Source organism: Strongyloides ratti (assembly GCF_001040885.1).
Source record: "Strongyloides ratti genome assembly S_ratti_ED321, chromosome : 1".
NCBI lineage: Eukaryota > Metazoa > Nematoda > Chromadorea > Rhabditida > Strongyloididae > Strongyloides > Strongyloides ratti.
The window spans coordinates 8,388,030-8,402,663 of record NC_037307.1 but is presented as its reverse complement, the minus strand read 5'-3'; the positions used below and the strand labels follow the sequence as shown (position 1 = coordinate 8,402,663).

The following is a 14,634-nucleotide window of genomic DNA, read 5'->3' as shown; positions in this document are numbered from 1 at the left end:
ATCTACCCAATTTTTCCCCCCCCCTCCTTTAATTCAAATAAAGGGCAAAAAAGGATTTATGAAATAAAAAAATTTTTTATATTTTTTGTTTTTTAAATTTATTTATATAGATATTTAAAAATTAAAAATCTATTATAAATAAAATTTGTCAAAAATTTGGTACAAGAAAATGATTAACGTAAATATTTATATGATAGGACAAAAAAACGCCTGTTATTTGAAATGTTAAACATTTAATTTTATAAATTTATATTTGATATAGAAAATATTTTAAACAGTTATTTTTAAAAGTATCATTAGTTTGTAAAAAAATTTAATTTTGAATGTGTATATTAGTAAATTTTTCTAGTTATCATTACTTTTTTCTTCATATTACTTGTTGAAAAATCTTAGGCATTTATTTTATGAAAAAAAAAATATATTTAAAGTGTAGCACTATTTTCTTAAGTTTTTATTTTCTTTGATATGTTGATGATTAATAAGAAGTATTTAATAATCAATAGAAAGAAATAAAAAAAACATAGTAGAAATGTTTAATTTTCTATCACTGATAAGAGTAGGATTAGCATTTTTCGTTACAGGATAAAAAAAAACTGATAATGATAATGTATATAATTTCTTTGTAAAGTTTTATGATAAGAAATTTATGTAATTTATTATAACTTTTTTGGCACTTTTCATAAAAAAGTTTTTGTTAATTAAAATTTTTCCAAAAACATAAATTAATTTCTAAAGGTAAGAATTAAGTATGAAATAAATTTTTTTTTATATTAAAACGAGATAATAATAAATAAGTATTAACATATTGCCTAAAAATCATTAACTAAATTTAATATTTATTTTAAAAAAAAGTTAAACAAACTGGCAGGAAAAAATTATATTATTTAATATACAATTAAAATTTCATTATATAAAATTTTTAACAAGAATATTTTTAATCATTAATACTTATACTTTTCGTCTATAAATAATTGGAAATTATTATATTTCACTTATTGAAGTACACAAATTTAAAGCTCATAAATTTTTTAATTTAAATTTTTCTCTTTACATTTGAAATGCACTCCAATTAATACCAATTAACCATCTTTTAAATTTTCTAAGATATGTTTCTTCATCATTTAACATAGAATCAGTAACTTCATTCCTATATTCTAATATTCCTGAACCAAAAGTTTCATTCATTATTATTGATCCTCTGTTTAATTTATAAAGTCTATTTTGATTATTAAATGATTTTTGTAAAATATGTAAACCTTTCTCCTCCATACACATATACCAATTAAAATGTTTTGTATTACTTATTTGATTTTTTTCATTAGGATCTATTTTTATTGATGAATTATATAAAGTATATGAAGAACCATCTTCAGAATTTATAATTAAAATATTATTTGTTTTGGTATTATTTAACATATTACTAATACTACTTAAACATGTACATAATTCAGACATTTGTAATGACTCAAGACAATAATTTAATTTAATTTTAAGTAATGTATCTTCAGCATTATATCTTAACTCCTGAACATCACCAATAGTCAAAGCAATAAGAAGATTCATTAGTAATACTACCGTAAAAACATTAAAAAGCATCAAAAGTATATGTACCAACCATTGTTTTCTTCCCAAAAAATCATTAGCATCTAACTCACCAATCATCATTGAGGATGTCTTAGCTAATGATGTTAATACAGCCATCAATGGTACTGTACCATTAAAAGAATCTTTATCATCCCATGGTTCTGTTCCAGTATCCTTCATTATCAATTGAAAGGCAAAAGAAAAGGCAAGGTGAGTTGTTACAAAGATAATGGAAATTTTAAAAAATGTTGTTAATATTTTTTTTATCATTAATATATATACTCCAAATGGTGATTTTCTTAAAATATACAGACAATTTATCCATGCTGAGATAACTGAAATAATTGGTAAAATCCATGATATTACCATTTTTGTATCTTCATAATAATCATCAAATGAAAATATATATTCATGCCATACATACATTGCTGTTGTAAGGTATGTTAATATATTAAAACTATATGATAAAATAAACCATATTGTAAATTTTTCTTTCTCTGTTTGTTTTAACATAAATTTTAAAAACTAAAAAAAATATTAATTATAATAATTATATATATTTTTCTTTTTTTTTTTTAAAAAAAAATCTTACCATAAAAAATAGGAAAAATATAAGAAAAAATGATACTAAAATACTTCTATAATAATTTGTTTGCGTCATAACAAATGAATAAAGAAGAAATAGAAAAAAAAAATAGATTAAACAATGGAAAGCATAAACCATTGCACTATTAATCAATTTTTCATTAATAAAATTTAAAACCATGGGATGTTTTATTAAACCCCATTCTTTTGATTTAACAAGATTTTTTAACTTATGTCTATCTAAAATTTCTTTAGTACATCTTGGATTATTAATATCTTCACGATAATCAAAAAAATATACAACATCTTCACCACGTCTTTGAACTCTTGTTCTTGAATTTAAAAATTCTATTGATATACCATCAATAACTCTTTCAGGAGTTGGTGGTGGTGTTATAGAGGTACCATGAGGTGGAATATCTGGATTTTTTATATATTCCCCAAGAAATGGTTGTTCTTCTTTATAACGTAAATTATCCATTTTTTTTTTTATTAAAAGAAAAAAATGTTTATACTAAAAATAATAATAATATTATTATTATTAGAAATAAATAATAATAAAACAATAGTTAAATAATTTTGTATTAAATCGAAATTTTTTAAAAACAAAAATATTGTTATATATAAAATATAAAATTAACAGAGGTTATACATATATATATATATATATTTCTCCTAATGATTTAAAAAGTAATATTGTTTAGCATTCATCATGTAATTCGAAACCATAAAGATGTAAAAAGAACAAGCCATTTCCGTATTAAATTAAATACCAAACTAAATGGTATACATTTAAATATATATTAATAACAAAAAGAAGGCACACATAAATAGACAAAAGTAATTATATTTATTTGATAATGATAACCTATAGATGATTCATTATAAAATAAAAATTATCTAATATATATATTTTTAAAATTTAAAAGTACAATATATTTTCTATAAGTAAGCATGTTTTATAATTATTTTCAATAAAGTTACAATCTTATCTTATATTGAATAAAAGATATATAGAAATATTATCATTTGATAGTGGTTATCAAAATTAAAATATATATATATTTTGACATTTATAAATTTATTTTCAAAATTTTATATAAGTTTATGGTCTTTATAAAAGTTATTAAAAATTTAAAAATCTATATATTGAAAATTGTTAAGTGTAAAATATATATATATAGAGAGAATGATAAATTAAAATAGATAAAATAAATGAAAACATAAAAGGATTAAGAAACACCATTTTTACTATCATCCTCCAATACTTTTATTGAATGTCATAAAGCCTAAAAGATAAAACAAAAAATTTCTTATCCACTAAAATATATCAGAAATAAATATAAAATATTTTTATAAAATTTAAACCTGATTAAAAGTTTAAGTATAATAAATATATATTTTTAAGATGTTAAATAAAAAGTATATTAATATTTTAAGATACTTTTTTAACAAAAAAAAAATATTTGTAATTTTATTGTTAAATAATAATAAAGATTATCATTTATTATACATTGTAAATGCATTGTTTACACATTGATTATGTTTTATGATATTTAATAATATAAAATAATGCTTCAATTTTAAATATAAAAAAAAAGTTATGTATAGTTTTATTAAAAAATAATTTTAAATGAAGAAATATAATAGGTTACTATTGTGGATCGATCATAAAATACTTAAGAATATATTAAGATTGGGATGGCAAAATCAATATTACTAGAGATATTTATTAATGCTTTGATACTAAAAGTTTATTTATAATTATTATATTTTATAAAAATCAATAATGGACAATTTTTAATAATAAAAAAGATGGTCTTCAATCTTATTTACTTTATATTTAATAATATATCATGCTTGAAAACGCTTAAGCTTATTATTTCTAATAACTGTATAAATGCATCCATCTAATTATATATGATAATTACCTCTAATTATCATGAAATATTTTTTTGACAATAAATAGATAATAAAAACTATTGTCAAAATATATAACTATAAAGTGTATTCTCTCTCTGAATATTATAAAAATAAAACTAAAGAACATACTTTTATCCTTATTTTTTTAAATAAAACTTATTATTAAATTTGTAAAATAGAATAAAAAAAAATAATAATTTAGATAAAAAAAAAAAAATTTAGAAGAACTAAAGGTAATTTATTTTTATTTAACATTAATGATTATAAAAGTTTTTATTTTAAAACATGTATCTTGGGTTCTTTATAATAACATTACATTGTAATAATATCCAACATTTTTCTCCCTCTATTCAATTAACATTTATGTATCAAATGTTATAAAATTATTTTTCACTATTCTACACAGTTATACTCACTATTTTAATCATTTTCCTCTTTCTATTTTACAAAATAATATAAATATCCCTCTATTCTATCGAAGGTGATTGAATTTAAATAAAATTTTTCATATAATACAAAAACTTTTATATTTATATATATGTATATAATATACTGTCAATAAATAAATATCTTTATTAATAAATGATACCAAAAACGTTTTAAAATAAATTTTAACAATAAAAATGTAAACAAAATTCTTTATTTGTTAATGAAATATATTATAAATAACAGTAAAACATTTTAACTATCCTTATATGAGATCATATATTAAAATAATTTAAAGTTTTTTTTTTTTCAAATGATAATTTAAATTGATATTGAAGAATGAACATTTATATCATCAACAATATTATTATTATATGATGGTGACAAGAATGGTCTTTCATTAGTAGAAATAACTTCTTTAAATTTTTTTTCATCATCTCTTTTATATTTACTACTTTTGTAATCACATAACATACTACTTTTATCATACTCAATTGGTTTAAATATTTTTTTTTTTAAATTACAAGTAAATATACCACATAATGAGTTTAAAATTTGACTTGTTGTTTCTTTTATTGCATTCTTAAATTGATCATTTATAATACCATATAAAAGTGGATTTATTATAACTGATGTTACTCCAATAAAATGTAATGTTATATATCTAAAATAAAAATAAATAAAAATAATTCTCATATTTAAATAATCTTTAAACTTTTTTTTTATTTCTTTTTTTTAATAACTTACTGATTCTGGGAATATTTAATTAGCCCTAAAACTGTTAATATATGATATAAATTCATTGGAAACCATATTAATGCATATACTAAAACCAAAGCTGTCAACAATAATATACTCCTTGTTAATTTTTTTTGTCTTTCATGTCTTCTATTAGCATCCATTGTCATTGGTATGGAGGCTCGATGCTTAATTACAAAACCTATTTGTGTATATGAATAAATTAATATTATCAATGGAAGTAATACTTGAATTGCTAAAATTGTTAATGTATATATTTGTTGTTTATACATATAAAACCATCTTCCATCGTTATTTTCTTTTGATGGTAATATTATTGAGACATCTGGATCTTCACCACAGACATTTGGTGGTAAAGCATTAGGGCAAAGTTCAAGAGATAAATTAGTAAATGCTCTACTTGATGGAAAAAATGCCTCGTCTGTATATAATTTTATCATTGATATATATGGTGTTGTAATAATAAAAGCAAATATCCATATACTTACATATGATAAAATATGACATGATGTTTTTTGTGGCCTACAAAAAAAAAATTTTTTTTTTATTTTAATTATTATATATTATTAATTTAAATCTTTTTTTTCTTTAAAAAAAAACATACCAAGAAATAGGAGAATGAGTTAAAAAAAATCTATCAATTGCAATTAAGACAAGTGTAAAACATGAAACAAACATATTTATAGCTTGAAATGAGGCAATCTAAAAAGAAAAAAAAAATGTTTTATTTTTATATAATAGTTTAATTATTTTAAAACATACAAATTTACAAGCACTTTCATTAAAAGGAAAATAAAAATTCATTGATTGGTAGATTGTAAAAGGTGCCGAAACTGTACATATAGTTAAATCTGATATAGCCAAATTTATTATATAAAAATTTCTTAAATTTCTTAATTTTTTTGTTTTTAAAAATACAATTATTATAATTGAATTTGCCAGGAATCCTATAATACATGTAACTGTATATAAGTAAGGTAAAAATTTGATTCCACGAGTCTCCCACATCATTGTATTCTAAAAAATTAAAAGTTATTTTTTTTTATATAAATAAAATAAAAAATTTACAAAAATATTGTAGATATTTTGATATTCATTACATATTTCAACTGATAAATCTGTTCTATTATTGTATATTTTATCATTGGTTATTGTATTATGTTTTGAAAAATTATCATTAACTATATCAAAAGATTCAACTACATTAGTAGTATATTCCATTTTAGTTAAAGTAAAAATAAATATTTCTATAAAAAAAAATAAAACAAATATATTTTAGTAAAAAATAAATAAAGATTGTTTGTGATTTTTGTAATGAAAAAAGAATTAATAAAATATAATAATTATAATAAAACATTAAGACAGTAAATAACATAACTTATATATATATTAAAAAATTAATAAATGCCCCTTTATATATAAAAGACAACAACTGTGCCTTTTTACATTAAAGAAAAAAATCTTGGGAAACGTAACAGAATTCGTTAATCATTTAAACAACACTGCCACCATGTATATATGTCAAATACATAAATTATTTCAAAAGTTATGAAACGACTTAAAAATAATACACTATTAACTTCATTTCTGTTCTTTTATTAAAATAGCTACTTTTTCCACGACCATATTAATTTAATAATTTAGCTAATTATATATACCCATAGTTTTTTTTTTAATTTTTTTTTTCTTTGCTTCCTTTAATCTTTATACAAAAAAACCTTATGTTAACGTGTGATTTCATGAAAATAATAACTTCTTAGTCATATTATATATCATTAGATACAAAGTTAAAGTCTTTAACTTTAATTTTTATAAAATATAATAATAGCTAATATTATATAAAAATATAAAGTTTTATATATTATTTAATAAATTAAAAAATATAAAAAAAATATATAGATATTTACTCATTAACAGTATTGTTATAATGATAGACAAAAATTTTTTATAAATAATATTATAATTTAAAATAAACAAAATGTCATTTATCAAAATTAGCAATTGAAAAATATAATACAAAAACTAATGACCATGTTCTTTTGAGAATGACTTTAATAAAATAGTATATGGCAACCTTAATTGGTATAATAAACTTTAAATGAAGTACTTATAATATCATCGCCCATGATTGTGTAGTAAATACCAATAGAGTAAGGCAATTTAATGCTAAAACACCCAACTATCCCCTTTCCTCCTTCTCTTTTTCTTACTTAATAGTAATTGAATATAAAATAAAGGGCACTTTTTGCTTATTAATATATGATTTTAAAATTCAACAAATATAAACATAACACTGTTATTTAATAGTAATAACATTCTACTTGTAGCATATGTCTTTATAGACATCCCACTTTTTTTTTTTTTCTATTCTTAATATTTTCTTAATTTTGTAATATAAACTAAACACTAAGTAATAATAAATTTAATGAATTTTTTTTATATATTAATAAACAATGCCAATTATTTAATGTATATATACATAATTTTTACTTTTTTTTTTGAATTTAAAAATTATTAGAAGTTTTGTTTTTTTTTTGCAAAAGTATTTTTTTTTTAATTAAAAATAACAAATAGAAAAAAAAAATTAAGACAAAACACATAATAAATAATTACAGCTTATTTTAAACAATACAATTACTCAAAAAAAAAAACATTGTAATAATATTACAAATAGCTAACATAAAATTTATATTAAAAATTCTAATTCTATTCCAATAAAATGCAATCTCTTACTATCAAAAAAAAAATCCTTTTTTTTACTTTCATCAGCTGTTCAATTTTTCTTTTAATGTTCCCTCTTTATCATTTGAATTTCATGGATAATAATTCTTTTTCTTCCCTCCAATAATAGTTATAAATTTCTTTACACTTATGGAAAATTAAACTATTAAATAGAAAACTAACAAAAGATTTATTAAAAAAAAAAAAAATTCTTTCATGTGTTAATTGATAAAAGTCTTTTTAATATTATTTAATATAAAGTTTTAAATAATAATTTAATAAACAGTCCACCCTTCTCTATTTTGTTACAATTTATATTTATTTATTTTTTAATCTATTGAAAATACAAACCAATTGTCATTTAATTTTATCACTCAAAATTATTTCTTTCAAAGTTTAATTTATGTATAAAAAAATAACAACATTTCACTTACATAATATAAAAGGATACATAAATAATTTTAATAAATTAATTTTGAAATATATTTTAATATATTTAAATAAAAACATTAATTTTTTATGTTTAATTTTTAAAAAAGAACTAATTCTATTATATAATATAAAACATGTCATTATTATCACATCATTTTAAAATATAACGTTATTTTTAAAATTAATGTAAATAATTGATTAAAGACATCCCCCTAAAAAACATCAAGATATTTACTTTTTATTTTAATTAATGATTCATGAATTTAATATCCACAAATCCTTTTTTAATTAATTAAAAGTATAACACTCATTTAATAATTAAAGTTTCAGAAATAATAGAAAATAATAATAATGATAAAGGTTAACAATAATGAAAATGTTAAAAAATAGATTAATTTTAAATAACAATAACATAAAGTTCAAGACATAAAATTTTTTTGTAGCAAAATGAATAAATAATATTCTATGTTTTACAAAAATATATACATTAAACTCTTTAAATAAATGTTTTATTTTTTTTATAAAAATTTGAAAATGCAATTATCTTTTATATTATGAGGTTTCTTTTGTACTTTATTGAAACTTTGATTAAATTATATCCCAAAGCTCATTACAACTATGAAAAAAAAAATAAATTGTTAATATATTCTCTTTTAATTAAATATGCATTGTTTTTATATTAAAAAAAGTTTTAAAATTTACTTTACTCTCTCCTACCTATTTTTTGATATAGATGGGATTTGGTATATTGACACCTTAACCTTGTTAATGTAATTTTTATATTGTTTTTTCAATATATATTTTCATCAGCTATTGTTTTTAAGAAAATTTTTCTTTTTTTTATATATATTTTCTACCTATAAATATTTTTATTTTACTCAAATAATTATTTTTTACTTTTTTAACTAATTTTTTAGAGATTTATATATATTTCTTATTCATAACTAATTACTTAATTTTTTAAAAATACATACATTTTCATTTTCTTCATAGAAAAGAAAAGTCATGTCATCATACAGAGGTAAATCTGATTATGATTGTATATGGGTGGGTGGTGTTGAATCATTTTATTCAAATTTTTCTACATCCAAAGGTTTAAGAACTTTTAAATTAGTTGTTGAAGATACAGTTTTTTATATCAATCCAGGATATTTTGGTGAATTATCTTCTGTTTTCCAGAATGCCTATGAAGAGATGAATAAGGCTGGTAAAGATATTTTAGAAATTCACAAATATACTCCATCTGAAATTTTGGAACTTCTTAGAGTTGTTACACCATGTCCTGTTCAAAAACCTATAACCAGTATGTTTTTTTTATCTCATAATATATTTGTTCTTAATTTTTTTTTAGATGATAATGTTACATTGTTAATTAAATTAGCATCATCCTTAGAAATTGATCAACTTATTCATGAGATTGAATATTTTATAACAAAAAATCATACTACAATGCCATTGTTATTGGTTGGAGATATTATTAAAACAATGTCTATTCTTGAGTTGCAAGCATATGATTCTTATGGAGTTTTGTTGAATTATCTTGCTCAACTTCCAACACCTGAATATGACAAGATTTCATCATCAACATCTCTTGGTGATGGTGGTTATAGTGATCTTATAGAAATTAGGGGTAGTCAGGCAAATTTAAAACTTATCAAATGTAGTTCAAGAAAAGAAAGTTTTAGGAGGAATTCAATTAAATTTGCAAAGCCGATTATTAACATGTTTAAGAAAAATAGTTTTAATTTGAAATAACTTTATTTCCTTTATCTGTAAACCTAATTGTTTGTACATATATAAAGTTTCTGTATATATGGTGTGAATTACCATCTTATTGTTATGAAATATTTTGATCAAGTAATATTTCATTTGGATAGTTGAATTATCTGTTGAAAAACAACATTTTTTTGAAAGAGTAGAACGTTTTTTCCTGAAAATCATTAATTTAAAACTACTAACAAAAAATGATTATGTCTGTAATGATAAAAAATAAAGTAAACTAAAATATTATTGGAATAAATTATTTATTAATTGTTTGTAATTTATATAAAACAACAAATAAAATTCTAATTTGTCAATAAAATGTTTTATTTTAATTTTACAAATTATACTCATAGGAAATAATCAAGTGTTGTATTATAGTTTTTTTTTTAAACTATAGAAAATAATTACATCCGGTCAGTCTAAATTTTTAAATAAATACTTGAAAATAATACTTTCTAAGAATAAATTGTATAAATAATTAACTAGAGAATTAAAGTCATATACATAATTATAGTTAATTCCAAACTTTTTCGTTTCTGACAAAGGCAGCATTACGGAAGTATAAACATTTTAAAATTTTGATTAATTTTTATTATTATATGGTCTAAATCCTCCTTTACCATCTTTTAAAATTAGGTTGTAAATATTTACATTGAAAAAAAAATTATTAAGCTTATCTTCTCATAAATAAATTTTTTAAACTTTCTTTAGAAAATCATTTTCTGTACTAATATACCTATTATTAAAATTTAAGGTCTATAAACATTTTTGCTTTAAAAACAAATTGTTTGGCCATTTTCAATCATTTATAAATTTCAACTCAAACATAATTAATTTTACTGAATGCACTTTTCACCTAAATGAAAATGATTCTTTTCTTCTAGATTCCACCAACCCCAATCATTTCGACTTTCTTTAACACTTCAAAAACCTCCGTCACTTTAAATCTTACCTTTGAAATATAAGGATAAACAAAAATGTTAGTTGTTCTTTATTAACAAATAAATCATATACAAAATTTACCACAAATAAAAAAAAAATAAAAGCAAAATCAGTTGTCAAATCTAACAACCTAATCCATAAGACCCTTCACCATCCATAAAAACATTTCCTTCGGCTTCAAGTGCCTCAACAGCACGGTAAACCCGCTCAGCTGATACATTGAGAGCTAGTGCCATATCAACAACATTAAATTTATCTCGACCACTTTCTTTGAGATGTCTTATAATAAGTTGACCAAGAGCTTGAACACTTTCTCCAGAAACAGAAGCGGCAGCACCAACGGCCATCTTCTTTTTATCTCCTCTAATAGGCAAACCATATCCTTTGACATTATCAAATTCAAAAAGTCCACTGTACATCATATTGAGAAAACCACGTTCAAATTCAAATTTTGCTAAACGCGCCCACAATTTAAAAACATCAATTTCAGTTAAATCACTAATTTCATACACTGAAAGAGTGATAACATCCAATTGACTATTTCTATAGTGCAATTTTCCACATAAACCAATAATTGATCCCTCAACATACTTTTGATTATATGAGTTATTCTAGAAATAAAAATTATGGTTATAATATTTTAAAAGTAAAACTTACTGTGTTGTAAGAGTAGCACTTTATAGTTTGAGAACTATCATCCATATCAGCAACAACATAAATAAGAGATCCATCTTCATTCTCCACGTTAATTACTTTACCACAAAAAGATATTTTAGAGAAATTGTATGTCCCATAGGTAATTTTATCCCTACCATCGGGAATTGCACAAAGATCTTTTATTTCTACAGAGAGAGGCTGTTGAGATGGATCAAAATTTTTAATTCTTGTATCTTGAGTATCTCCTAATGTAGAAGTATCCATAGTAGTATTCCAATCATCTCCACCAAATGTAGCATTCATCTTGTAAAAAAATTAGTAAAAAAAAAAGTAGCCTGAAAATATACAAGTGTTAAACAAAATGAAAATACAATAATAATAAAAAAACGCATAATAAGACAAAGACATTGGAATCGCGATGGCATTTGAACACAAATTATATTGAATCCTAGGATAAAGTGACCTTTTACTTAATTAAATTCAATACATTATGATATTTCCGTCAAAAAAAAAGCAGAATGACATATAAAAAACTACAAAAAAAATTTTTTCCTAAAAAATCAAAATTTGATTATATAAAAGCAATTATACATTTGCTCAATTATTTTACCAATTTTTATTGTCACCACTTTTCATAACTGTGTTATTAAGCAATAATAAAAAAAAATAATGCCTTTTACATTGAGCATTATTTTCTAGAATACTCTGGAATAATATAGTTGAAATTGTATACTCAACACAAAAACTGTCTTCAATTTTAGCGGTAACTTAACTTAAGAAAACACTTTTCCAAAATTATCCTCTTAAGTTACATAAGTTTATGTTCTATATCCTGTTGAAAATGTTAGCTGAAGTGTTTTATCTATTTAGTGACAAATTGAATTTACATATGCTGTTAATTTGAACACATTTATATGACATAAGCAAAATTTGAAGGAGTAAAATGTTTTCTTCAACTTTTAATTTCTTAAAAAAAAACTTTTCCGGAAAAGAATATTGCGATGTTACGAAAATAAATTCATCCTCAAGTAGATATACAGTATAATTTGTAAATTTTTTCTTATTGGACCAAAATGGTGGATATGGTGTAGTTCAAACATAATAAGACATTTTGATGCAACAAATTTTTTTGAAGACAATTTTCCTCATTAGTCCCACGATTTCAATATTACTTTTTTAATATCTGAAAATAAGTTTTTGTTTATTTTAATATGTTAATTTCTGATCGTGATATTTTTTTACTTTTGCAGAGAAATAATTTTTAAAAAACATAAAAAATAATCACTAAAATGGCTTGTGATGTGAATCTTTTTATAAGTTATTTAAAATCGTGTGATAACAATTTTTTTTGTGGCCAGAATATTAAATAATTTAAAAGGCTATTTTTGAAAGAAGCTATTTATAGAATTTAAATTTACACTAGTAACAAGCATATTAATGGAAAAAATGATTTTTTAAAAGAAAATTTTAAAAAGGTATTTTATAAAAAGGAAAATTAATAACTTTTTTACAATGAAGATACTATGATTTAATTTACAGAGGAATAAAGAAAGGATTTGGACCACATGATGCTAAATGTTCAGAAATTAATTTTAGATCCAATGCTAATTATGTGAAGGCAAAAAATTTGTTTTTTTTAAAAAAAAAAGTTGGAGATATTAACTTTTTGACTAAAATTAAAAACATTCGTGAGTATTAAAAATTTCTTTAGAATAACTATATATTTCCATTAAATTATGTCCATTGGTTATTAAAATATTCGTGAAAACAAAAATCTCTAGTTTTTAAAAAAATAAATACTTGTGTTTTTTCTATTTTTTTTCTTTCTAAATATTAAAATATAATAATTTATGTAGGATATGTTGATTACAACAATATAAAGTAGCAACAATAACAAAATGATACAAATACTTTTAAATTGTTACATGTATTTATTGTAATAAAAAACAAAAAAAGTTATCATTTACTTTTTGATATCCAAATCATTATCAACTATGTATTAATGATAATATAACGAACAATGAAGAACTTAAAAATTATGCTTTTTTTAGGACATTACAATTGACCTTAAAAAGTTATTTATCTTTATGAAATTTTACAACAATGATAAGCAGGAGAATAAATGATATTAACCATATAACCTCAAAAAAAAAAATAGACATGTATTATGTTATTACAATTTATTTATAAAAATCTACTTGAAAAGAGTACACTTATAAAGGTATCTTCAATGGAGGAGAATTCTTTTAACCTTTTAGTTTAAACTTCAAGGACGAGCTGGAAATATTTTATATCACAATGTATAGTCACAGTAACATATGTAATTTTTTTTTTTTGTGAATCATAAATAAAATTGCTCCATAAAAGAAGAAAAAAGAGGTACATATAACTAGTTGTTACACATATCTCTTCATATCATTGACACTTCACCTTCATAGAATTTTATGAAAAATATGGTTTATTTTTATGTTTCTACATATATATTTATATGTAAAAGTTATTATTATTAGCTTTATCTATTTGTTATTATTTTTTTTAAATGTATTTTGTTTTGATTTTAACAATAAATTCTGAAAAAGTAGATGTATCAGTTAATTATTTGATTCGATGTTTTAAGTATGATTATAGTAAAATATTATAGTAGTACAATTTTCATTTTAAGCTTTACCAGTTTTGTTTTTTTTTTTCCTCAAAAGTTTAGTTAATTTTAAAATTTTTATTGTTGGTTTATTGTGTAATAATATTCTTTCTAAACAATAAAGGATATAAATATATAGGAAATGATTTGAATATTATGATGTGTAATAGATAAACGTGATTCTTAGTTTAGACTTATAACTT

The 14,634-nt window shown here is 20.6% G+C and overlaps 4 protein-coding genes across 4 annotated transcripts; 1 reads left to right on the top strand and 3 right to left on the bottom strand.

Annotated features, from left to right (window-relative positions):
* Positions 1–1,047: 1,047 nt before the first annotated feature.
* Positions 1,048–2,650, bottom strand: SRAE_1000261600 (Hypothetical protein; the record flags this gene model as incomplete). The annotated part of the gene is made up of 2 exons (XM_024649714.1): positions 1,048–2,109; positions 2,177–2,650. The coding sequence occupies 2 exons, from the start codon at positions 2,648–2,650 to the stop codon at positions 1,048–1,050; spliced, it is 1,536 nt and encodes a 511-aa protein (XP_024503563.1).
* Positions 2,651–4,839: 2,189 nt separating this feature from the next.
* SRAE_1000261500 (Neuropeptide F receptor) lies at positions 4,840–6,498 on the bottom strand (the record flags this gene model as incomplete). The annotated part of the gene is made up of 5 exons (XM_024649713.1): positions 4,840–5,182; positions 5,266–5,799; positions 5,882–5,979; positions 6,040–6,294; positions 6,346–6,498. The coding sequence occupies 5 exons, from the start codon at positions 6,496–6,498 to the stop codon at positions 4,840–4,842; spliced, it is 1,383 nt and encodes a 460-aa protein (XP_024503562.1).
* A 2,937-nt stretch (positions 6,499–9,435) lies between these two features.
* SRAE_1000261400 (BTB/POZ fold domain and BTB/POZ domain-containing protein) lies at positions 9,436–10,185 on the top strand (the record flags this gene model as incomplete). Its single annotated transcript, XM_024649712.1, has 2 exons — positions 9,436–9,733; positions 9,782–10,185. 2 exons carry the CDS (start codon positions 9,436–9,438, stop codon positions 10,183–10,185), a joined length of 702 nt encoding a protein of 233 aa, XP_024503561.1.
* Positions 10,186–11,258: 1,073 nt separating this feature from the next.
* SRAE_1000261300 (OB-fold nucleic acid binding domain, AA-tRNA synthetase-type and Nucleic acid-binding, OB-fold domain-containing protein) lies at positions 11,259–12,096 on the bottom strand (the record flags this gene model as incomplete). The annotated part of the gene is made up of 2 exons (XM_024649711.1): positions 11,259–11,747; positions 11,794–12,096. The coding sequence occupies 2 exons, from the start codon at positions 12,094–12,096 to the stop codon at positions 11,259–11,261; spliced, it is 792 nt and encodes a 263-aa protein (XP_024503560.1).
* Between the last annotated feature and the right edge of the window lie 2,538 nt (positions 12,097–14,634).